The sequence below is a fragment of the Rhinolophus hipposideros genome, assembly GCF_964194185.1.
Source record: "Rhinolophus hipposideros genome assembly, chromosome: 16".
Classification (NCBI taxonomy): domain Eukaryota; kingdom Metazoa; phylum Chordata; class Mammalia; order Chiroptera; family Rhinolophidae; genus Rhinolophus; species Rhinolophus hipposideros.
The window spans coordinates 40430572-40454880 of NC_138062.1; the positions used below are offsets into that span (position 1 = coordinate 40430572).

The 24309-nt window shown below is 40.3% G+C and overlaps 1 protein-coding gene across 6 annotated transcripts in view; it reads left to right on the forward strand.

Annotated features, from left to right (window-relative positions):
* The window catches only part of ADRA1A (adrenoceptor alpha 1A), a 78335-nt gene extending 57622 nt beyond the window's left edge, over positions 1–20713 (forward strand). For 2 of the 6 annotated variants that reach the window (XM_081076918.1, XM_081076919.1), the window contains 2 exons: positions 13667–14052; positions 18550–20713. In XM_081076918.1, coding sequence (XP_080933044.1) covers positions 13667–14052; positions 18550–18558 — 395 coding nt within the window. In that variant the 3' untranslated portion in view covers positions 18559–20713. Of the gene's footprint in view, positions 1–13666; positions 14829–18549 lie in introns of all 6 variants that reach the window. The other 4 variants (XR_013995142.1, XR_013995143.1, XR_013995144.1 and 1 more) reach the window with 4 other exon arrangements.
* The last annotated feature ends 3596 nt before the right edge of the window (positions 20714–24309 follow it).

A 24309-nucleotide genomic window follows, 5' to 3' on the forward strand; every position in this document is an offset into this window, starting at 1 on the left:
AGTGCAATTTGCCTGAATTACTAGAACTCGTATGACCACTCTATTGTAAGAATTGCTTCGGTCCTTGAGATGACCACATCTCAAGCTGGTCAAGATTTTGGCTTTACTGACCTGACCTCCGAGTTTAAAGTACTAAGAGTTAACAGTGAAGACGTGAGCATGCCAGTGGAGCTCGGTCAAGGGGAGGGCAGCCTGAGCGGAAGAGCTTCCCTCTCAGAACCTCTTTTCACTGCTGTGATAAAAATTGCAAGCTGAGACACAGAACAGACTGTACAAATCCTGTATTAATCCAGGAAAGAAGTTTCATTAACTATCTAGCGAATCTGACGACCAAATTGCTCAAGAAACTTTGCAAAAATTATACAGCGAGCCATTTACAGAGGTTTGCCACTCCTTTGTGTTCATTTTGCATTTTATCAGGCTAAATCAGTGGCTGTGACTCTCTCTCAGCCCTTTAGGGGAAGAGACTCTTCCTGCCCTCTATGGATAGCCCCGTGTATAGTAGAGGTAGGAGCTTAACACATGCTTATTTATTTGAATTTAATTGTACTATATTCCTTCACTCAAGGAAATGAGATGTTGTGTTTTTACCAATGGTTACTATCTCTTATTCCATCGGCTCCTCCCTATTCTCTAGTAAAAGCTGCAAGGCAAGTATCAGTCTAGCCTTCTCGGGCAGGATGGCATGGCTTACTGGGAAACAGAACTGAGTAGTTATCAATCTTACAGTCCTCCCGTTTCTTTGCTCACTGATGCTGAGACATCAGGATACTGGTTTGGTTTTCTCTACTGAGTAAATTGCTTCGGTTGGGGCCTCAGTGTTCTTAGAATAATCAGATAGCACTTCTCAGGGATGCTGGGCCTTGGAGACTAACAGGTTTTCAGTATGTGGCCAGAGTGGCATACGAGGGAAGAGGGACGAATATTCCAGGCAGAGAGAATGACATAATCCAACTCATGAAAGCCAAGAAGGCATAGTTCACGGTAATTCAAGGTGGCTTTGGTGTAAAGTTCATTTGGGGGATTCGTGGGGAACATGGGAGCGGGTATGGATAAGGGCTTTCTTACTTGAGATGCTTCAGATCATCCCATAAATACTCAGTTACTCTCTCTTCTTATATTGATATCCACCCAGTTACGGGAGCCAAGGGTTGCTGAAATTATAAGGTCATTCACTGAACACATTTATCTGTGTAGCGTTTTCCCCTACGTAAGTTCCACATCAGGAACAAAAGTAATGTCAAGCCCTGTAAGCCCTCAGTAAAGAGGCAGATACTCAGTCACATATCTGAGCCCAGGCCATCCTCCCACTCCCACACTCCCAAGTGTCTGCTCCTTCCCATCTACTCTGGTGACCTGAGCTGGTGGGCTCTGCCTGTTGCTCCCTTTACTCCTCTTAAGTCTCTTTCCTTTCTCTGGATCCATGACCTGTTCTTTTTCCTTTTCCAGGACTTTCCTTCAGGCCATTTCAAACCAGGGCCAACTGCATGTGTTCTCTTATTTCATCCTTCAAGGCATGTGGCAGCTTTATGTAATGATGGAACTCTCAGTTAATCCAGAGCAGGGAGACTCAGGGAATAACCCAGGATTCTTTGGCAATACCAGCAGCTCCACTTAGACGTGACATCGTCCCACTAATTAATAGCACCCCTTCTCAGTGGTTAGTTACTATCTGGATTCCCAAGCACTATCTGGAGAAGCGCCTGGACAGCGCAGTTTCTATTTTTATCAGGCTCTGGCATTGCATTTGCGTTCGGTTAAAACTGAGCCAGAAGCCACAGAAAACTTCAATTGTGCTACTTTTCTCCACCTAGGGCCACTATGTTAACTTGATAAAAAGGTTTTACACCCTCTTATCCATCATACTACAAGGGAGAAGCAAAACAAAATCCTGCTTTCAATTTAGAAGTAAACTCTTTCTGTAAACACTCGGCTTCTGGGGTCTGTTTTCTTGCATCTGAAGGAAGGCTATGGGGGAAATTGTTTTGATACAAACACAGTTAGGAGGCTGAGTGAATGGCAGCCAGTTAAAAATAGGACAGTAATAATTCCCCACAGCAGGTCATGCTTGGGGTGGGGGGAGAGGAACGTTGGGGGTGGGGTAAGGGTATGGTAGAGATTTTCTTTCTTCCTTTAGAGGAAGAAAAGCCAGCTCATTCTCTGAACAAAAAGGATGTGGCCACCTGTGGTAAGGTGAGGTGTAGAGGCTGAGAGCTCGCGCTCCAGGGCTGGGTTGCAGGAATTTAAATCCACTTCTTTCATGGTGTCAGTCAACTTACTTAGCCTCTCATGCCTGTTTCCTAATCTGTAATAATATTTCACCTCTTAGGATTTGGGGAAAATTAATGAGAAAATACATGGAAAGCATTTAGAAAGTACCAGGCACCTAGTGAACACGCCTCAAGTGTTAGGTCTTGATTTCCCCTCTCTACAGCAAGCAACTTGCCTCATCGTTAAAGTGGGTTTATACCCACCTTGTAGACCCCAACCAGTAAATAGTAATTCAATGTTAATTTGTTGTCCAGCCCATGATACTTTAGCGAACAAAAGTACTATAAATCATGTCGCTGAGACAACAGACATGAACTGATACTGCCCTGGGCAAAGGAAGGTGACTTTAAAAGAGAAGTAGACCAAAGGGACCCCCATTTTTAGTGGTCACAATAAAGTGACATCTAACAATCTCAGGATTTGATTCCTAAGCCTTAAATAAGCATCACCAGTGGCGTTAGAAAAAAATTTCAGAGCCATTTCCCAAATCTCCACAATCAACATCTATGGAATCCGGTGTGTGTGTGTGTGTGTGTGTGTGTGTGTGTGTGTGTGTGTGTGTGTGTCCCCAAAGCTGATTTTAGTGCCCACTTGTGGTTGATGCTCCCTGATGATCTATGAAATCCCAATTTTATGGCTTCTCTCTGTTAACAATAAACAATAAGAATAAATTAAATTTCTGTCAGACCTTATCATTGCTATTATTTTCACACATCATCTGATTTGATCTCTAATACAATCAACTTCTAAGGGATCAGATATTCTTCCCATGGTACAACACAAAGGTTACCTGACTTGTCAGTGGTCATTCTGGAATTAAAACCCAAACTTTCAGTTTAAAGATTTTCCACTTTGTATGATTATTTGTTCATTAAATGAACAATGACATATGTTAGCGGAATTCAGAGCATGAGTCTGGGTGCCCATGGGGTCATGGACTTCTGTCCCCAGGAAAACACTGATCTGTTTGCTATCACAATATATTTAGCTTGCAATTTCTAGAACCTTGTATGAATGGTATCAGACAGTATGTACTATTTTTTGCCTTTTCCTTTCATTCACCATGATTTTTAGATGCATCTATGAGTATGCTGTGGTTATCAATAGTTTGTTTCTTTTAATTGCTAATATGTATATTATAATTTATTTACACTTTTACCTACTGGCGAAAATTTCAACTCTTTCCAATTTGGGGCTATTACAACCAAAGCTGATTTGCACATTCATATATAAGCATTTGTGTAGACATATATTTTCCTTTCTCATGCCTAAATACCTAGGAGAGAATGACTGGGTTATATGATAGGTGTGTGCTTTAAATTTTTAACTCTCAAACTATTCTTTGGCAAACTAATTACATTCCTACCAACGGTGTATGAGATTTCCGGTTGCTTCACCAACATGTACTATGGTCAGTTTTGTTTTGTTTTAGTTTATTATCCATTGTAATGGGTGTGCAATAGTATCTCATTGTGATTTTACTTTATATTCTCCTGTTGACTTATAATGTGTATTACCTTTTAATGTGCTTAGTGGCCATTTATTTCTTGTGTGGCAAAGTGTATCTTCAAATCTTTTGCACATTTTTTGAGACATATTTTGTCTTATTATTGAATTATAAGACTTCTTTGTATATTCTGGACACATCCCCTTTGTCTGATTTTAATAGTCTCTTCTAAAAACAAAAGTTTCTGTTTTTTTAATTTTGATAAAGCCCAATTTATTTTTAAAATTGTATTTCATACTTTTGGTATTCTAAGTAACCTTTGCCTACCCCAAGGTAACGAAGATTTCCTGCTATGTTTTCTTCTGGAAATTTCATGGGTTTAGGTTTTACACGTAGGCCTATGATCCATTTTAAGTTGATTTTTGTGTATAGTGTGAATAAAGGTTAATGTTCATTTTTTTCCATATAGATAACCAGATGATCCAGAAACATTGTTAAAATATTCCTTTCCCATTGGATGTGTTTGGCTATTATGAATAATGGTGCTATGAACATTCATGTACAAGTTTTTGTGTGGCCATATTTTCAATGATCTTAAGTGTATACCTAGGAGTGAAACTGCTGAACAATATGGTAACACTACATTTAACTTTTTAAGGAACTGCCAAACTCTTTTCCAAAATGGCTATACCATTTTACAATCCTACCAGCAATATATGAGAGTTCCAATTTCTCCACATCCTCACTGACACTTGCTATTGTCCATTTTTTCTATTATAGCCATCCTAGTGGGTGTGAAATGGTATCTTGTGATTTTGATCTGCATTTCTCTGATGACTAATAATGTAGAGCATCTTTTGATGCTTATCTTATTGGTCATTTATGTATCTTCTTTGAAGAAATGTCTATTCCAAGCCTTTCCCATTTTTAAATACATTTATTTACTTATTCATTTATTTATTTAGAGTAACTCTCTGGTTTCGAGGTATAATTTACATACAGTAAAATACTCCGATCTTGATGAGTTTTGACATGTACATATATACCCATGTAAATTATACCCTATAGAAATATAGAGTATTTCATCATCTCCTCCCCCTTCTTATTGAATCCCTCATCTTCTTAGTCAAATCTCAGTATTAATTTTCATCTTCATAAGATCAGTTTTGTCTGTTGTCAAAGTTCATGTAAATATAAAATATATATAATCAACATCACTAATTTTCCCTATTCTCAAAGTTCATGTCAAAACAGTGTATACTGTTTTGTGCTTGGTTTATTTCCACTCAGCATAAAGTTTTTTGAGATTCATCCTTGTTACAATTATCAGTAGCTTTCTCCTTTCCATAGCTGAGTGTTTTCCACTCAATTATTAGTAGCTTGCTCCTTGTCATAAGCTGACTGTTTTCCACTGTGTGAATATATCATCATTCATTCATTCATTTTCCTGTTGATGGACATTTGGGTTATTTTCAGTTTGGGGTCTATTATGAATAAAATGGCTTTGAACATTCATGTACTAACCTTTTTTTGTGGATATATATTTTTCTTTCTCTTAGGGAATACCTAGGAGAAGAATTGCTGAGTTATATGGTAGATATAAATTTAACATTATAAGAAGCTGTCACAGTTTTCCAGTGTTTTTACATTCCCACTAGCAATGTGTGAGAATTCTGGTTGCTCCACCAGAATTTGGTATTGTCAGTCTTCTTTATTATAGTCAATGTAGTGGGTGTGCAGTAGTATCTCACTATGCTTTTAAATAGCATGTTCCTGATGACTAATTATACTGAGCATCTTGCCATGTGCTTATTAGCCATTATATATCTTCTCATGTTGTGTCTGTTCAAGTCTTTTGTCTATTTTTTACTGCATTCTTTGTTTCTAATTATTGAGTGTTAGGGCTTCTTTATATATTCTGGATACAAGTATTTTCTCAGACATTTGTATTGTATATATTTTCTCCAGGCTATATTTTGTCTATTTATTTTCCTTTCTTTTCCTTCTTTTTTTTTTTCTGAAAAAAGGAGACAGTTTACTGAGAAAGGTGGTGTGTCCCTAGCCAAAGGGAACACACACACAAAAGCAATATCTTGCATACAGATTAGATGAGGAATATGGCATCAATGATAAAAACTGATATTTTATTTTGATCCAGTAGAAACATGTAAAATATGACATGCATCAATTTCAGTTAACCTTGAAAGCAAGTCTCATGTGTTTACCAGCCCTCGTCTTCTTAATCTTATCTTTTGATGAGTAGGAGCTTTAATTTTAATGAAACTTAGTTATCTGCTTTTATGGTTATTGCTTTCTAAGCCTTCTATGAAATGTTTCCTTACTCTAAGATCACAAAGGTATTTTGCCGTTGTTCTCTAAAATCTTTATACTTTTAGATTTTATGTTTAGGTTCATAATCTATATCAAATTATTTTTTGTGTACGGTGTAAGGTAAAATTGAGGTTCATCTTTTTTCCACACAGATATCCAATTATTCCGGCTCCATTTGTTGAAAAGACTTTCTTTTCTCTCATTGAATTGTGTGTACCTTTGTTGAAAATCAGTTGATTGCATGTGTGTGGTTGATTTCTGGAGTCTCTGTTCTCTTCCATTTATCTAGCAGTCTATGCTTAAACTTATACAATACTGCTTTGATTATAGTACCTTTGTAGTAAGTCGTGAAGTTAGGTGATATAACTCATCCAACTTTGTTTTTGTCCACGTTTTATTGGCAATTTTAGATTATTAATATTTCCATATAAATTGATATATTCAAATGTTCTATTTCTTTATACGTCAAGTTTGAAAATTTGTCTATTTCAAGATTTATTCATTTCAGCTAGATTGTTTTATTTATTGGTATAAAGTACAAAATATTCACTTATTATCCCTAGGCTCAACAGAGATTCAGTGATCACACATATGCAGGCACATTAAAGATGAAAACAGTTAGAGTGGAGACTTTGTTCTATAATCTGGGTTCAGCTGAAACCCCCGAAAAGCATAACTTAGGAGCAAGGCTACTCTAGCCCTAGAAGCAATGACAAAGCTTAAACCAACTCAACAAAATCAAATGGATCTGCCTGCCAATCTTCTTACAGGCACCGATCCTATGCTTGCACAGCTAAATATTTGGCCATAGATTCAAGGGGACCCATCTGCAAATTGCTGGGATTTCCCCTGCACAGCTTTCTTCTGTCTGGACCCTGCCTTGCAGATTGCATCCATCTCAGTATCCTTGAGTAATAACCTGTTTCCTCCACCTAGAGAGATGCTCTCTATTTGAGCTTCACTTCCCTGCACCACAGTTTAGAAAATGACCTCCGGGAGAAAGCCAGGATGAATGTGGAACATATTTCCCACATTTTCTTCTGTCAAGGATCAGAACCTAAATGCCTAAAAACAAGTGCCTTCTATAATGTGCCCAGTTCTATCTATCATTCTTCACAACACAATGCTATGTTGATACCTATGACTATGAAATGGTTGGAATCCAGCAATAAATTTTTGAACAACTATGTAATTAAAGAAACAAATGCAATGTAGATAACTCTCAGGATGTTTTTAGCTAATCAAATTCCATTATTGAAACTTGGCACCATGTAAGTCGTTGGGAATCAAATATGAGTAAAGTAAAATACCTTCTCTGAAGGATCTCCCTGGGCAGGGAGATAAAGCAGAAAGAAGCATAACAAACTGTCATCTACCAGAGGTTAATAAACGCCATAAAATGAAAATCAAAATACTCAGAGGAGCACAAGGAGGGTGCTCAGTCTTGACATGGGGGTGGTGGTGGGTGAGTAGTGTTTTGGAAAAGTTTCTTTGAAAAGTAATCTTTCATTTGGGTCTTGAAGAATGGTAATCTACATAACCCCCAAAGTATCCTTTTTGTAAACTTTAGAATATTTAATAAGCTTTGTGTCTTTTTTTTTCAGGCAGATACCATCCTAGTTCTCTTTTTCATTAGACTCCAGACAGTCAAATCAGTTGGGCTTTCCCTCTACACACATTAAATGACATGTCAAGATAACTGAGTTATTAATTCTGTCTGGAAAAATAATTTGAGAATGAAAAATGTCCTCAGAACAAAAGTAAATGAGAATAAGCAGAAGGTAGGTGAGAGTTGACAATGTTTATGACTTATGTAAGCCAAGGGGTGAGTATATTTGGATCTGTTTAATATATTAAGAGTCCTTTTGAGAACATAATTTTGACATATGAGTTAATAGAGCCATGCTTTTCTGAGTGAGAGAGGGTCAAACCTTTGCTTATCCACTCAGCTCAAAGAGAAGATACAAAGGTCTGACAATTAAGTTTGTGAACTCATCCTAGTAAAAGTGCTGCTACTTACCTCATTGCTGAATGTCACTACAGTCACCTTTGAAGTACTCCCCTTGGGAAGCTATGCACTGACACCAGCACCTAGTCCACCCTTCAAAGCAATTTTGGAACTCTTTCTGGAATGGCCATCAGAGCTGTCGTATTACCCTTGATATCCTGAATGTCATCAAAATGTCTTCCTTTCAATGTTTCCTTTATCTTTGAGTAAAGACAGAAGTCATTGGGGGCCAGATCAGGTGAGTAGGGAAGGTGTTCCAATACAGTTATTTGTTTAGTGGCTAAAAACTCCCTCACAGACAGTGCTGCGTGAGCTGGTGCATTGTCGTGATGCAAGAGCCATGAATTGTGGGTGAAAAGTTCAGGTCGTCTAACTTTTTCACGCAGCCTTTTCAGCACTTCCAAATAGTAAACTTGGTTAGCTGTTTGTCCAGTTGGTACAAATTCATAATGAATAATCCCTCTGATATCAAAAAAAGGTTAGCAACATTGTCGCAACAAGTTTGCAAAATTAATTGTCAGGCCTCATAATTTGGAGCATCACTACAAGTCATTCAGAACTAATTTACTTGTCAATGCAGATGACAATTTGTGTCTGACTTTGAATCAGACGGCCACCTTGACAGCCTGGAGATATCTTTTATTCTTTCTGTTCCATTTCAGTACCTTGGACTGTGACTGCTTAATGAATATTTAGTAAAGTAATCACCAGGTCTTGACCACTTTTCCCTTGAAATTCCCCTTGAGCGCCCTTTTTTTCCTCCATATCCTTAGTAAATACTCAAATGCAGCTGTTCTCATATTTTTGGGTCTCAGGCCTCCTTTACACTCTTAAAAATTATTGGCACCCCTAAAGAATTTTTCTTTGTTGATATTATCATGTTAGAAATTAAAACTCAGAACTTTTTAAAATACTTATTTTTTTAAGTGACAATAATAAACCCATTACATGTTGACAGAAATAACATACTTTTGTGCAAAGAAACTATGTTTTCCAAACCGAAAAGAAAAGTGAAAAGAGTAATATTGTTTTACAGTTTTGCCAATCTCTTTTATATCTGGCTATAAAAGACAGCTGGCCCCTTACCTCTGCATTCAATCTGTCAGAATAACACACATCGTATCATCTCTGGAACATTCTACCATACTGTTGTGAGAGGATGAGAGTGACAAGGCAAATAATGTCTTGGTATTATGATGAATATGTTTTCCACTTTGCAAGCCCCTTTGGAAGAGCGCTTTGAGAACTGATACTCTTATGGGACTCTATTCCATGTTTGATTCTAGTCTCATCTCTATAAATATTTGCTCAGTGAGTGAATAAACCCGTCCAATAGATCTTGAACATACCTCCTTAAAAACAAGACTGTATCCAAGAGTTTACTGTGATCACACAGTGCAGAGGCTGCTGCATTATCGTCGTATCAAATTAAATGCCTTTGCCTGATTTCCAGGGCCTCTTTTCAACTGGGCCCACCCTTTCTCATTTAATCATGTTTCCACCCAGGTTCGTTGTGATCTTACTTTTTCCTTCACTCGAAATGTCCTCCCTTCCCTTGTCTCATAGGTCCATGTGTTATCCAATCTGAGACCACGGGAGGGGTATATTTGTCCTCGAGTCTGTCCTCCATGAATGCTTTCCTGCCTCACTGCCTGTCTCCTCTGACATCTCCATGGCATTCTGTGCTGTGAATCTCTGGTGGAGTCTTGGCTCAAAATTGATCCAGGAGGTCGGAATGAAGGAGGGACCTTGGGTCCCTCACAGTTCCAAATGTGTTTGGTCTTCAAGCAGGATGAATTAAAGAGCAAAGTTACTTAAGAGAGTTTTAAGTAGTAAGTAAACTGTTTTTATAAGTTACATGCTTTCATCTTTTTAATTTTTATTACGGAGAGTATCAAATATACACAAAAGTAGAGAGAATATTGTAATGAGGCTGACATATCTAGCACGTAATTTGAACAATTTTAAGTAGCTATGGAGACAGTTTTCTTTTACTCAAATTCCCCACTCCACGCAGATTCTTTTGAAGCAAATTCTAGACAACACATCACTGCATCTGTAAATATTTCACTATGTACCTCTAAACAACACTCTTTTTGAAAATCATAACCATTATCATTTCTAAGACAAAATGTCAATAATAATTACTTATCAAATATCCAGTCAGTGTTCACATTTCTCCAATTTTCTTACAATACTTTTAGAATCTTTTTGTTCAAATTGAGATCTAAATAAGGTCCATGCATTATAGTTGGTTTTATATCTCTTAAGTCTTTTTTACTCTACAGCTTCTCACTTCATCTCTCTGTCTCACTCTTTCTCTTTTTCAATTTTCCTTGAAATTTTTATTTTGTTTAAGCAGTTTTCCATAGTCTGTATTTTCCTGACTTCATCCTGTTGGTGTCATTTAATATGTTCCTTTCCTCTATGTATTTCTTGGAAATTGGTCATTAGATCCAGGAGGCTTCATCAGATAGATGTTTGTTTGTTTGTTTGTTTTAAAAGTAATGTTCAGATAGTGTATACTTTCATCAGGAGGTATATAATGTTTTATTGACTTTCTTTTTACGATATCAATAATGATGACCATTGCCTAGATTTGTCAATTTGCTATATTAATTAGGATTGCAAAATGGTAACATCTGCCATTCTATCTTCATTTATTATTAGCTGGAAAACATCTATAAGGAACAAATTCCACTCATAAACTATTTACTAACTGAAGTATAGATTTTATAAGAAAATAAGAATAAATGCTTGATTCTCTACTTATTTACCATTTTAAAAATAATAGAGTGGTTATTTACCTTCCTTCAAAGGTAATCAACGAGGATCGAACCCCATCCCACCTCCAGGATCATTAAAACTTATGATTGAAACCCATTATTAATCCTTACTGTGATCATTAATACTTCTTAAACCCTTATTGAGTCTCAAGCTGTGGCAACTTAGGCCAGTGGTAACTTCTTCAGGGTAGCTCTCAAGTCCTTTAGATGTGATCATGCAGTCTCTCGTGACTACCCTACTTATATCTGTTTTTATCTGTTTGTCTGCCCATACCTGGAATCAGTTGTTTCTCCCCAAGAATCCTTGGTTCCTTTTAGTGGGAAACTCTATTTAGAGAACAAGATCTACTGGGGTATTTATTACAACTGCATCGATCATTATTTCTGGGTCTTTTTAGTAGTCAAAGCTAGGAAACATGATTTTTTAAAATATAAAATACACCATCTGTTTTCCAGGTAACAAATCATTAGTATACAGTACACAAATGATAATAAGTTGTCTTTTCCATCATTATCTCTTGTTCTTTTTTCTGTCATTGCCTTGACTTAGTCTTGTAGAATATTGTTTATTAATTTTAATTTTAGACATCTTTGTCTTGTTCATAATAAACATTTATAATAATCAATGGATAGAATGAAGACTTCTGTCAAGCAAATTCCCTTAAATTGAGGAATTAATACTATTTCAGGTGTTAGCACACTATGGCCCATGGGTCAAATCCAACCCACATCTTTTTTTTGGTATGGCCTGTGAATCAAGAATGATTTTTACATTTTTATATGACTGAAAAAATTGATAAAACTATAGTGAAAGTAGAATGACTAAAATATATAGACACAACAAAATATCTATTGATAATTTTTCAGTCGAAGAGTAAATCAAAACTGCAATGACAACTTAGAAAACACTGAAATTTGAACTTCATATAATTTTCATGTGTCGTGAAATATGTTCTTCAGATTTTTTTTTTTTCAATCATTTGAAACTGTTTGGGTACAGATCAACTAATTCCAAAAAAAAGTCACTGTGCATTTTTATGTTAGGAAATTTCTAGCAATTTCTGAATAAGCAATTCAATACTGCTTTGCTTTTCTTGTCTAAATCAGGATCTAATTTTGTCTCTGACAATTTAGCAGTAAGCTCTGCGCAGCAGTAGAGAAACCAGACAGCCAGTGGTGCCAATTCTTGGCAAGTTCAGTGTTAGAGGGTGCAGTACAGGATTCGCAGCCAGGCACAAGCGGGTTTGAACCCAGCTTCATTCTTACTGGCTGATTGTTCTTGGCAAGTTATTAAACTCCTTAAGTCCCATTTTCCTCATCTGTAAAATGGGAATACACAGTATATACCTTCTAGGGTTGTGATGAGGTAGTGAAGCAATGCATGCAAAGCACTTAACACAATGCTGGACATTTGAAAATGCTCAATAATTTATTCCTATTATTACATTATTACTACAGGAACCACCACCATCCCCTTCATGATGCCCTAAAGAACTCTTGTAGGTTTTATGAGATTATAAAGCTTTAAAACCTTTAGAACTTTAAAAACAAAATAAAATACTATGTCCAACTCCTAGGAGCCTTTTCATCTAAAAGAGGCAAAAATAAAAGAGACAAAGTGCCAGATGTGGTAGAGGGGCCAGATGTCCCTACATGAGGAAGGACTTCCAGTGAGAAATTCGGGACCCAACTCAAAAGGACAAAAAGAAAGAAAAAAATAAAAAAGAGCAACAACTTGGAGAAAAGTTTGTAGTGAGTCTGGTTAAAGTAAAAGTATGAATGTTAGGAAGCTAGATGAGGCTGAGTTCTGTGGAGGACCCTGATTGTCAAGCAAATGACAAGCATTTTATAAGCACTCGGCAACCATTGGAGTATGTTGAGCAGAGGAGTATACTGTAACATCAAAAGGCATCATCAAAGGAAAATACAGATGCTCCTCAACTTACAATGGGGTTACATCCTGATAAACCTAAGTTGAAGAAATCATAAATCAAAAATGCATTTGCTACACCTAACCTACTGAACATCAGAACTTAGTGTAGCCTAACCCTAAGTGTGTTCAGAACACTCACATTAGCCTACAGTTGGGGAAAATCATTCGCTGCCACTGCTCAGCATCACGAGAGAGTAACGTACCACATATCATTAGCCCAGAAGATGATCAAACTTCAAAATTCAAAGTGTGGTTTCTGCTGAATGTGTATCATTTTCACACCATTGTGAAGATAAAAATTTAAGTTGAAACATCATAAGTAGGGGATTATTCTTACAATGTAATTGAAAATCGCTGGCCAAAAGTTAGCAAAGCCAGTATTTTATAAATTTGGGATTCTCATTAAAATATACAATTCCAATATTCAGGAGAGAAGAAATTCACAATTATTAGGCAGTCAATATGACATTGCTTTAAAGAAAAAAGGGAATATTCAGATAACCCCATTTTATGTGGATTATTTGAATGAATTCCAACTTATTTTCCAATTCAAGCAAAACAATTTGCTATGTAGTCTCAGCCTAAATTTCATGTTTTCATTATTTAAAGATTCATAGCAAACATCAAGGCTGTTTTACTGCTGACAACCAGTGCAACCCTATCCATTGGGTCTGCTCCCATAATTAATGTTGCACATGGAGATCAGTGAGAATGGTCTTGAAGGCTAATTCTTAGGGGCTAGTCAGTCAAATGTGAGAAACTCAAATGCGTTTGGAATCATCTGAAACTTTTAAAATAGACAAAAGGATGTTTGTCGTTTGCTTGTTTTCCTAGCCAGTTGGCCTGTTAGCTTGCAAATAACATGTATGAATCTTTGTGTTTTCTTCCAGGGTCTTTCTTCCCGGATTTCAAGCCCTCAGAAACAGTTTTTAAAATAACATTTTGGCTCGGATACCTAAACAGCTGCATCAATCCCATTATATACCCATGCTCCAGTCAAGAGTTTAAAAAGGCCTTTCAGAATGTCTTGCGAATGCAGTGTCTCCGCAGAAAGCAATCTTCCAAACGTGCCCTGGGCTATACCCTGCACCCACCCAGCCATGCGCTGCAGGGGCAGCACAAGGACCTAGTACGCATCCCCGTGGGCTCAGGAGAGACCTTCTATAAGATCTCCAAGACGGATGGGGTCTGTGAATGGAAGTTTTTCTCTTCCCTGCCCCGTGGAGCAGCCAGGATTACAGTACCCAAAGACCAATCAGCCTGCACCACAGCCCGGGTGAGAAGTAAAAGCTTTTTGCAGGTCTGCTGCTGCATGGGGCCCTCGACCCCCAGCCATGGAGAGATCCATCAAGTTCCAACCATTAAGATCCACACCATCTCCCTCAGTGAAAATGGGGAGGAAGTCTAGAGGACAGGAAAGGTCAGAAGGAAGGGGGAATAATCTTAGGCACCCACTCCACTTGCTACTCGAAAGTCCAGTTCACTCTTCCTGGATGACAAGACAGGACCCTCAAACCAGGGACCATCTGGGAAAGGGTGGGGGAGGAGAGCTGACTCTCGGGCCATGGGTCGGGCTCAGGGAGAAGGGAAGATGTCACAACTACACAGTTCAAAATGAGGATAAACAGCACTTCCTTGAGGCTAATGTTCTCTCGGGCATCCTTCTCCACGTCTGGCCCTTTCAACGAAAAACACCATGGGAAACAGAATTTCATACACAATCCAAAAGACTATAAATATAGGATTATGATTTCATCATGAATATTTTCAGCACACACTCTAAGTTTGGATCTATTTCTTGGTGGAGTGAGGGGATTTTATTTTCGGGCTACACTTACTGACAGCCACGTTGGATATTTATGGGGAGAGGGCCTGGAGAGGAAGAGCCTTAAGATGGTGGCTGATATCCAAGCACATTATTTTTAGAGCAAGTTCTAAACTCCACCATTTTTGATACATCCAATGTATCAGCTTGGGTGAACTTTGACCGTGAGATTTACCTTTTGCTGCAATGTGACTGGATACTGCACCTGATGCCTTTTAAGGATGAGGGTGAGGGGCACTCATTATGTCTCTGAACTAATGGAGACACAACCTCTATGCTTGGGTCTTAGAGAGTGTTGAAAAAATCCGTCAGAGAGAGGATGGCTTTTCCTAATAGAAGGCAGTAGAGATGAGGGTCATTTTTTCAACTTAACTACTATGGAGAAAATTCCACTAAGCAGTTCCAAGATCAGATGGAAGAAGTCTTTTTGTATGACATATTTAATGATCGAGCAGTTGGCGTGGTGTGGGGTGGGTGCTAATTTCATGCTAAAGTAGAGGCTTCAAAATTGCCCCACAGCCTTTTTGATAAAGGCCTCGTAAAGCCTTTCTTGGTAAATCACTTACATTTTTCTAGAACTCCTCTAGAAAATCCACAGTTTATCATATTTTGAAAAGTACATCTTGACTTCCATTTTTTCTCAGCTGCTTCACTATTCCATCTCGAATGAGGTTCAAGGTCCCCAGGGCCCCGTAGCATGTTGGAATGAACCTTATAATCCAGGTGTATCTTTCAAAAAATTTGAGAGATACACATGCTTAGCTTGGGAAGATACTGACTAATCACCAAAAACCCATCAAAATTAGAAGTTTGCAAAGAGTTTTTTCAACCATTTATTCTGGTAAAAGAACCAGGAGCCCATTCAATTTACCTATTCCCACTTTCTATAAGCACTTGAGGAACATGCTATTTTTTACTATGTATGCCAAATTTTGGTAAACCTTAATAACTCAGTATACTACTAAATATGAAGGTGGTAACTATATGTACAAATTAAAATATTTTTCACATTCCACAATAAGAGTTTAAACTAAGATTTGTGTTTTGGGAATAATTCTTGACTAGAATCACTGATCTAAAACTACTGACCAATTTGGTAGCCTCTTTCCCCATATGTGGGTAGTTTCCTCTAAGAAGTTTGAAGTGGATTATAGCCATTATTTAACCTTGATGACAAAGTTAGTGGCCTCATCATCTTTTCCTTCTTCCCTGGCAACAAAACGACAATTTCCTTACATCCTTCTGGAAAGGCTACTATCTTTGCATAGTGCCATGGAGGGTAAGGTAGCATGTGGCTTTGAGTTGGGTTGTTGTTGTGTTTGGACACAGAATATTACTACTTTCTGGAGGGTGTCTTCTTGTTGACCAGATAGATAGACACTCTGCCTTCTGCTCATCATTTGGATTCTGGCATTAGATGTTGGCTGGATTTTTAGACTCTTCTGGTCTGTCTGTATGTTCCATAACAGCTCTACCAGATGTGGGTGTCCTATTATGGATGTAAGCACCAGGGAAGGACTTGAATATGCAAACCTCGCTTCTCTTCTGCCTTAATAGGAAGGATAAGATTCATTGTTCAGAGGAGCTTCTTTCAGCATCTGAATTTAAAAAGAAAAAAAAAATCTCTTTTGCCAGCTCCCCTTGTAGGAAGAGAATCCCCATGAAATAATGGTAATAGTTTTTCTTCACCAAAATATGGTTCCATGTTTAAGATGATCTTTAAACATCTTTATGGACAAATTTAAATGTTAGGTATTAGAAAGCTTAAGATCACCAGAAAGTTAGCATTAATGCCACTGCTAATCAAAATAAATAACTAAAGAATCTTTCCATCATCAGATTAAGAGCCATGAAAATTATATTCATGCTAACTATCCATAAATAATTGTTTGCTACACTCTTCTTTAACCCCACTCCCTCCAGGGAGGCAAACTTTAACATTATTTTCCTTTCCCATAACATGATATTATGTATAAACATGCCAATTTTACAAGAAATTAATAATGTCACCCAAGATTTAGTCAAAGTGGAATAAACAATATACAAGTTATTTTTTACTCATCCACAAAAGTCTCTGTACCTTTGAGCATGCCAAAAACTATCTAAAATTGTCACAGTTAAACAAATGATTGTCATATTTATACTCACATATTTACTGCTTCTATTTAGAGTTTGAAGAATTTACCCAGAGCAACAGTGGTCAAAATGTCTTCTCTAAGTGTTCTAAAAGGCAGTTGCTTTGGGATTGTCTCAACATCACAAAAACTCAACTTGACATTATGGGACAGGCGAAATCTGAGTTTCTTTTGCAATTCAAATTGCATGCATTAAAAGAAACCTTGAATCTCTTTATCCAAAAATGTCTTCAAAGGATTTCATAAAAGCATTTTGCTTGTCACAGTTTTCTTCCTTTTGCCTCTGTCGTGTCTCATCCAAGATGGCTTCTGCCTGTAACCACTCCACCAGGGTAGGCTAATACTCTCCAAAATACTAAGGCTTCCAACTCTCTCACCATGTTGTTGGATTGGCCCATCCATGGTAGAGTGATATTTGGGTAAATAAGTATTTTCTTAAGGTTTTTTTGTTAGATGTGCCAGGCATCTTGTACCCATTGTCTCTAAACCTCATAGCAATTCCACTATTCATATTTTACAGGTAAAAACTGGTAAAGAGTGATTAAGTACTGGCCCAAGGCCAAGAAGGAACCTGGATTCAGTCCTGGGTCTCCCTAACACTGAAGTCTGCATGTTTCTTTCTTTCTTTTTTTTTTTCACAGCACCCCTGCCTCATAAACACGGGGGTAAAAGTCCCCCACGTGGCGCTGGGTATGCTGAGGATACTAAACCATACCCAAACTTTTAAATGTTTTGTTTCTTTGGGATTCGCCTTCTAATTAACCTCGGTAAATATGCTGCCAAATCTTCATTCCAGCCAAACCCAAGAGCAGGTGATGAATGAAAGGGTTTGGTACGCACAATTCCATTAGACTGCACCGCTTTCTTGGGGATTGTGGCCTGGAATGTTATTCAGGCCTTGCAAGAAAGATAAATGATATCCAATTGGGAGAAGGTGGACTTATAAGAGAATGAGACTGCATTGGCCTACAGACAGCAAAGCACAATTTTGGATACGAAACACATTGCGTAGTGTGCTGAAGCTGTTGATTACCAGGCACAGTTATCAGCACACTTCCAGGAAGTATATCCCTTTTTAAACTAAATAAAAAAACAAATATGACACCACTCTTCTCAGCTGTAGTCCAGCATTTTTTTTTTGAGTTGGAGAAAGAGAGAAGGAATTATAGGTATTTCACCAGGATTACACAGAGCTCAGAGAGTGTGTGTCAAACACGTGAGTGTCACACCTGTCACCGTAGGATCATGGTTCAGAATGCTGATCTCCAGGTAGCCCCAGACCTAGGCAATCTTTACGAACGAAAAATCGGTTGGCAGCGGTGGTTCCTTATTAGATGGCGTTCCCATGCTCCTGGATTTCCTTTCACAAATGAAAGCTTTATGCCCTTTGCGTCTTGGCTCCCAGATCTCTTCACAGTAAGCCATCCTGGAGACCTTATGGCCCAGTAGGTTTTATGGTTATGGCCTGAGAGTGAGAACATTTCAGGAACTATTTGCTTAGGAAGGTGATTATCCAGTCTTTAATCACAGCTACTTACTCACAGCTTGAGACACATTCTCACTTGTTTCTGGGGCTGGTTCTGCTCAGGTCCTTTTGCCAAAAGGGATGCTGCCTCTCCATAAGGGAGTACTTGTCGACTTAATTAAGGAAACAGCTCTACTCATCAGCAAAGGGAGAAGGGAGCCCAAGCACATAGAAGGTAAACTCTGCAAGCGAAAACAGGGTGACAAAAAAGAAGGCAGAGGTGGTAACTATGGAGACCACATCAGAAGTATGCTCACTTGTTACTCTGATTTCTTTTTACACTACTAGGACTTTTAAGCATGAAACCACCTGCATGCAGCTCCAGTCGAGCCTGGTTGGAACACTGTTGGCATCTGCTCCTTGTCTACAAACTGTGCTGTGGAGCAGGGCTGAGCCCAGGCTACTGCGGGGTCCACGATCTTCAAAAAGCAATGGCAGCAGTGGCCTCCTGGCCTCCAAAGTCCCTGCAAGTTGAGTGAGTGGAGATGACCGTTGGGGGACGGGGCTGGCAAAAGCAAGTCAGGATTTCAGCAGAGGAACCCCGGCCCCTGACCAGTGCTCCCATCAGCATTACCTCATTCATGCTCCCCCAGACTCAAATGTTAGGAGGGCTGAGGATGGACCTTATCTGCTGTGTGCAGGAAAATGTCATTTCTTCTTCGTTCCTGCAACGTGGATTACTGAGTCTCCCACCTAAAAAGGTTATGGCAGTTGGGGTGGGGGCTGTTGAGAAGGAGAAGGAAGACCTACCAAGGACACTGCTCAAAGCAGTGGAAGGATGGATGGTTCTGTAATATGTTGCTGCAACTGATAAGCAAGGAACTGCCATAAAGCTGATGCTTATTCATTTGCAAAGACAAAGTAGTTGTCTTTCCTTTTTGTGTGACTCAGGAGTTATTACATTACTTTCCCTCCCTACCACAGTCAACATTGCTGCGTTACAAACTGGAGAGGATTATTGATAAACTATGAGAAATACAAACCTAATTAGGTAAAAAAAAAATCTAAGAACAAATTTATACTCTATCTGGAGAGGAAAGAAAAATAAAGGCACTATTAAAAAGCCTGAGTATAGTAGGTGCCTATTAAAGAAGTGAACACAGATAATCCCAACAGGAAAACTCCAAATACTCTCTTCCATTTATACAATACTTCATGCTTGTCAAAGTACTCCTGCCAATCTCAAGTCATTTCTGAATATTATTCCATAATACAGATTATCTGCATTTAGCATATGAAGAAACAAGGTGGGGTGGGGAGAGGCTTAAGGATTTCTTTGAATAGCCTCATATCCAGCCTCTGACTCCTTTTTCCATGAACCTTCAATATCCCCAAGGTCCACTGTGTTTCTTGAGGCCCTGACTTTTAAATTCCATTCCTTCCTCATTGATCTATATTTTCAGCTTGATTTGCACCTTCTCTCCTATTCCAGCTCTGCCAGACACTGGGCAGTACAAGATTGTTCTAGGAGCTGAGTGCTTATTTGTCTCTGTTTCTTTCATTGGCTAAAAGACAAAATGATACAATTCTGCTCTTTCTCCCTAGATAGGCAGCAGCTGAGCAAAGGAAATAAGCAGAGTGGGGGTCTCTTGGCTTGCACTAAGGGTGACATGTAAGGCAAAGCCAGCACTGATTAACAACTTAAGGACCTCAGGAATGCAAAGGGAGTTTCAAGATACTCCCTTCCCGGGGATCCTGGGGGTCCCTGTATACACCCTAATCATGACTCTCACTTCCTCTCCTGCACCAGGATGCACTTGGCATGAAAAATACAGAGAAGCACAGACAGTTCCCAGCTTATGAGCTGGGCGTGTTCCAAGCTCATCTGCTGCAAGTCAAGAAAGCATTCTTCCAAGAGGCATTGTAATACATGGAGGAGGGGGAGGATGCTTCCAGATGAACCAAAGAATAAAGATCTACTTAATGCATACCGGGGAGTGACAAACTTTTCCTATAAATGGCTAGAGAGTAAATATTTTAGGCACTGTGGGCCACGCTGTCTCTGTCACACATTGTTTTTTGTTTAAGTTTGGGGGGGGGCAACCCTCTAAAAATGCAGAAACCATCCTCAGTTCACAGGCATGGGCCAGATTTAGCTGTGGGCCATAGTTTGCCATCCCAGATCCATGTGTCTCTAGCTTACAGTGTAGTGCAAATAATGCTGAGCAGGGGATTTTCGTGTTCAGTACGCAAGCACCTTTTAAAAAATATGCCATTGTCACATCCCCACTTGATGACATTAGTGTTCCCAACCTGCACAAATTGTTAGGTAAAATGACAGGTTCACATTCTACCCTGTCTACCCAAAAGATACACTTTAGTATATCATTGTGATTTTCTTTCTTTTTTTTTAATTAAAGTTTATTGAGGTGACAATTGTTAGTGAAATTACATAGATTTCAGGTGTACAATTCTGTAATACATCATCTATAAATCCCATTGTGTGTTCACCACCCAGAGTCAGTTCTCCTTCCATCACCATATATTTGATCCCCTTTACCCTCATCTACCACCCCCTTGTGATTTTCAACATAGGTATCAGGATAAGAGTGAAGCACACACCACCCTCTCCCACTGTTGGCAAAACCCAGGGGAGTCCACAGGGTCTCTCAGCTCTTTACCTCGCTGGCAATATCCCCCAGAACAATCCAGCTGGCTCTGAGAGCAGAAATAGCTAACAGGTACCATCTGACCAGGACCAATGGGAAGTCCCTCCAGGCCCCTGCCGATACCCACAGGCTTTCAGGCCACACTTACCTTCTCGGGAAGGTTTACTGACCACAGCGTGCGTCCTTTCCAGCCCCGCTTCAATGCCCTGTGTTGTGGTGAGCTCCAGGGGAGGCTCTCCACGGTCCCAGCACAGGGCACTGTGGTCAGGCCTTCCCAAGGGGCCAAGTGTGGCCTGCAAGCCTGTGGGGGTCAGCAGGCTGCAGACATCTGGGGAGGGATGTCATGACGTGGTCCCAAAGACAAACACTGCTTTCTAACAGCTTTCTTCTCCTCCTCCTATTCCTTCTTTTTTTCCTGTTTTTCCTTTTTGTTTAAGTCTGAAATCGCCTAAGTGGACTTGCAACGGCATTACTATGGGAAAACATAGTGAGCCCTCCCCTGGGGATGATGACGCCTTATTTCTCTGAGCTAACACTTTGTTGGAGGGACCTCCTTCCCCATCCTTGCCCCAGTGTTGACAGGCAATGAGGAAGAGGAAGACGTTCTCAGTTGGAAACTAGGTGTGCCATTCCCATGGCCCGGGGAAGGGTGTCTGCAGCATTGAGGAATAGGACTTTCCAGCCAGCTCGGGCTGGGCTTTGAATGGTAGTAGGTGCAGAACTGATATGGAAAGACCTGGAAGGATAGAGGCCAGTACTAGCACCCTTGCCTCCACTGGGCAGAGAAAGGAGGGCTTGGGCCACCACTGTGTGGCAGCTTCCCTTCCCTTTTCCTGTCCCCTGTCTGGCTTGATCCTTTCGCTTTCTTCTTTCCAGCCTGCTTTCCTTATCCCTTCCTCTCTGTATATAATTCCACCCTCTACTTCTTGCCAAACTTACAGGCAACGACCAATGATGGGGTGAGTGCCCTTACTCCAGTGGGTGCCAGTTCCCATGGGATAGGGTTCCTTCCGTACATAGCCCTGCATGACAAGATGTGGCTTCCCTCAGCACCTCTGTCCCCTGCCCACATCAGGCATCAGGCTGCGAGCTGGGGCCTTCCCCTCCCCACACAGTCTCCAGGGAGCCCAGAGCAGGAGACCGGCCCCGCAGGGTGCAGGCACACTCAAGGCCCTCGACCAGGACTTTCATCCTCTGCCCATACTGCTGTCTTTCTAGTCTTATACTATTAGTCATGAAGGGTAGAAACATATGCGTAGTTATGTTTTAGAAACAGCTGGTCGTCAGGAGTGAAGTGGTGTCTATCCCCTTCCCCAGAGGTGTACCTCTTCTTACAGCTGACACCTCTCATTTGCTGACAATTTAAAACCCTCTGACAGCTTTCCAAGCCCCACAAAGTCACCTTCTCCTTCTCTTCTTACTCTCTTTTGCCTCCTGCCTTTGTCATTTTTTTTTTCCCTTTCACTTTCCCTTAAGTCCTTCAAAGCCCTAATTAATCTCGTAAAGTAAACTTGGTTTCATGTTGGCATTGAGCAATGACTCATCTGTCAGAAGCAGGAGTCTCTTCTTTCCTGGGGCTCGCACTCCGCATCCCTCTCCCACCAGCCCTCCTGCTCCTGGAACTTGTTCACAGACTCACTCCATCCTCTTATCATTTGCTTGCACCAGGAGCCTTTCCACTCCAAGCCCAGGGGCCTCTCCTCCCAAAGATGCTCCTGCTTTTGCTGCCACAGCTCCATGCATCTGCAATCCCCCTGTATTAGTGTGCTCAGGCTGTCATAGCCAAGGACCACAGGCTGGGGGGCTTAAACAGCACACATTTCTTCTCTCACAATTCTGGAGCCTGGAAGTCCGAAAGCAAGGTGTCGTCAGGGTTGTTTCCTCCTTGGCGTCTCTCCTTCGCTTGCCGATGGCCACCTTCTCCCTGTGTTTTCATATCACCTTCCCTCCCGATGTCTGTGTCGTAATCTCTTCTGCTTGTAGGGCCACCAATCAGATTGGATTAGGGCCAATCTAATGACCTCATTTAACTTTAACCACCTCTGTAAAGACCCTATCTCCAAATACAGTCCCACGCTGAGGTCCTGGGGGTTAGGATTTCAAAATATGAAGAAATTTGGAGGGACACGAGCCCATAACATTCTCCTCTGCACTCGCTCCTTTTAGCCAATAAAAATTTGTTTACCATTCTTTTCCCAGATCAGAAGTTCAAATTCAGCCCTTCCCAATCACCCTGTCTCAGTTTCCATAGCAATTGTCTGCAAATTGCATTTGGCAACTGATTGTGCACTTTATTATAATCTTTCTGTTGCTTTTTAAAACATGTGTGTGAGTTGTTTTTGTTTTTTCCACTTTAAAACATACTTTACACTGTACCTATCCAGGTTCTGTCTTCTCAACTAGATTAAAACTGAAGGGCAGGAACTGTCCTCTCATTGCATATGCGCATAGCCGTGCTCAGCCCTTGGAGGTCTGAGGACCAGGACCCCTCCTTAGCCAGGAGAGAGGAGACAAAGAGGAAGGAGGGACAAGATCCAAGCACCAGTTACAGGCGGGGGCTGGAAGATGAGGTCCACAGGGACATAGAAATACCAGATGACCCACCAGCACTCCTGATACCAGATGACCCCCTGGGCTTCTGAAAAGTTACAGGGAAATTCTCATGATGGGTGCAGAGCACAACCATGGGGAATCCCAGGTTAGTGCCATCTCGAGTCAGGGAGGCCCAGGATTCCCCCAGGAGACATTTGCACCCAGAAAAGCCAAACTCCATCGCTGAATGAGACAGACCCAAGACCCTGAGGTGAATCAGCAAGACGGGATCAAGAACCAATAGCAGAACTCAGCCCCGAGAGATAGGTCACGGAGGAGCTGCGATCGCTATGAGGCCCCGATCCCAGTGATGGGTGAGTAAACGCTATTTCAATGACATCTGCCTTACATGGGGATTAGCTTGGAAAGTGGGTGCCAACAAGCCTTCGGGTAGCTTTTCTTCTCTTTTGTCTCACAGCCTAAGAAAGAGTAGAGGAAAGGGAGCTACACTGACTTGGTTGGATGTGAGGAAGCAGACAGCCATTTCCTACTAAAAGGCATTTCATGCAGACCGTCTGAACACTATCTGCCCCTAGGACCTAAGCCCTCGGTGGCTATAATGCTACAGTCTTACCTGCTGCTCCACCTGTCTCTCGGGTGCAGCTGCCCATTCTTAGGGTACGCTGGCCTGATCACCTTGCTTTTCTGAAGAAATTCTATCCTATTCCTGTTTCATCAACCTACCCAATCCTCTTATTGTAGACAAATTTACTGCTCACGTGATGCTTCCCTGACAGCGGCCGACTGATGTCTTTTCTTTGCCTGGTTCCTCCTGAAAAGCAAAGAGCATTTATCCTCATTTGGAAGACTCGGGACTGCACTAACTGCATTGTATCCGCTGTCCTGC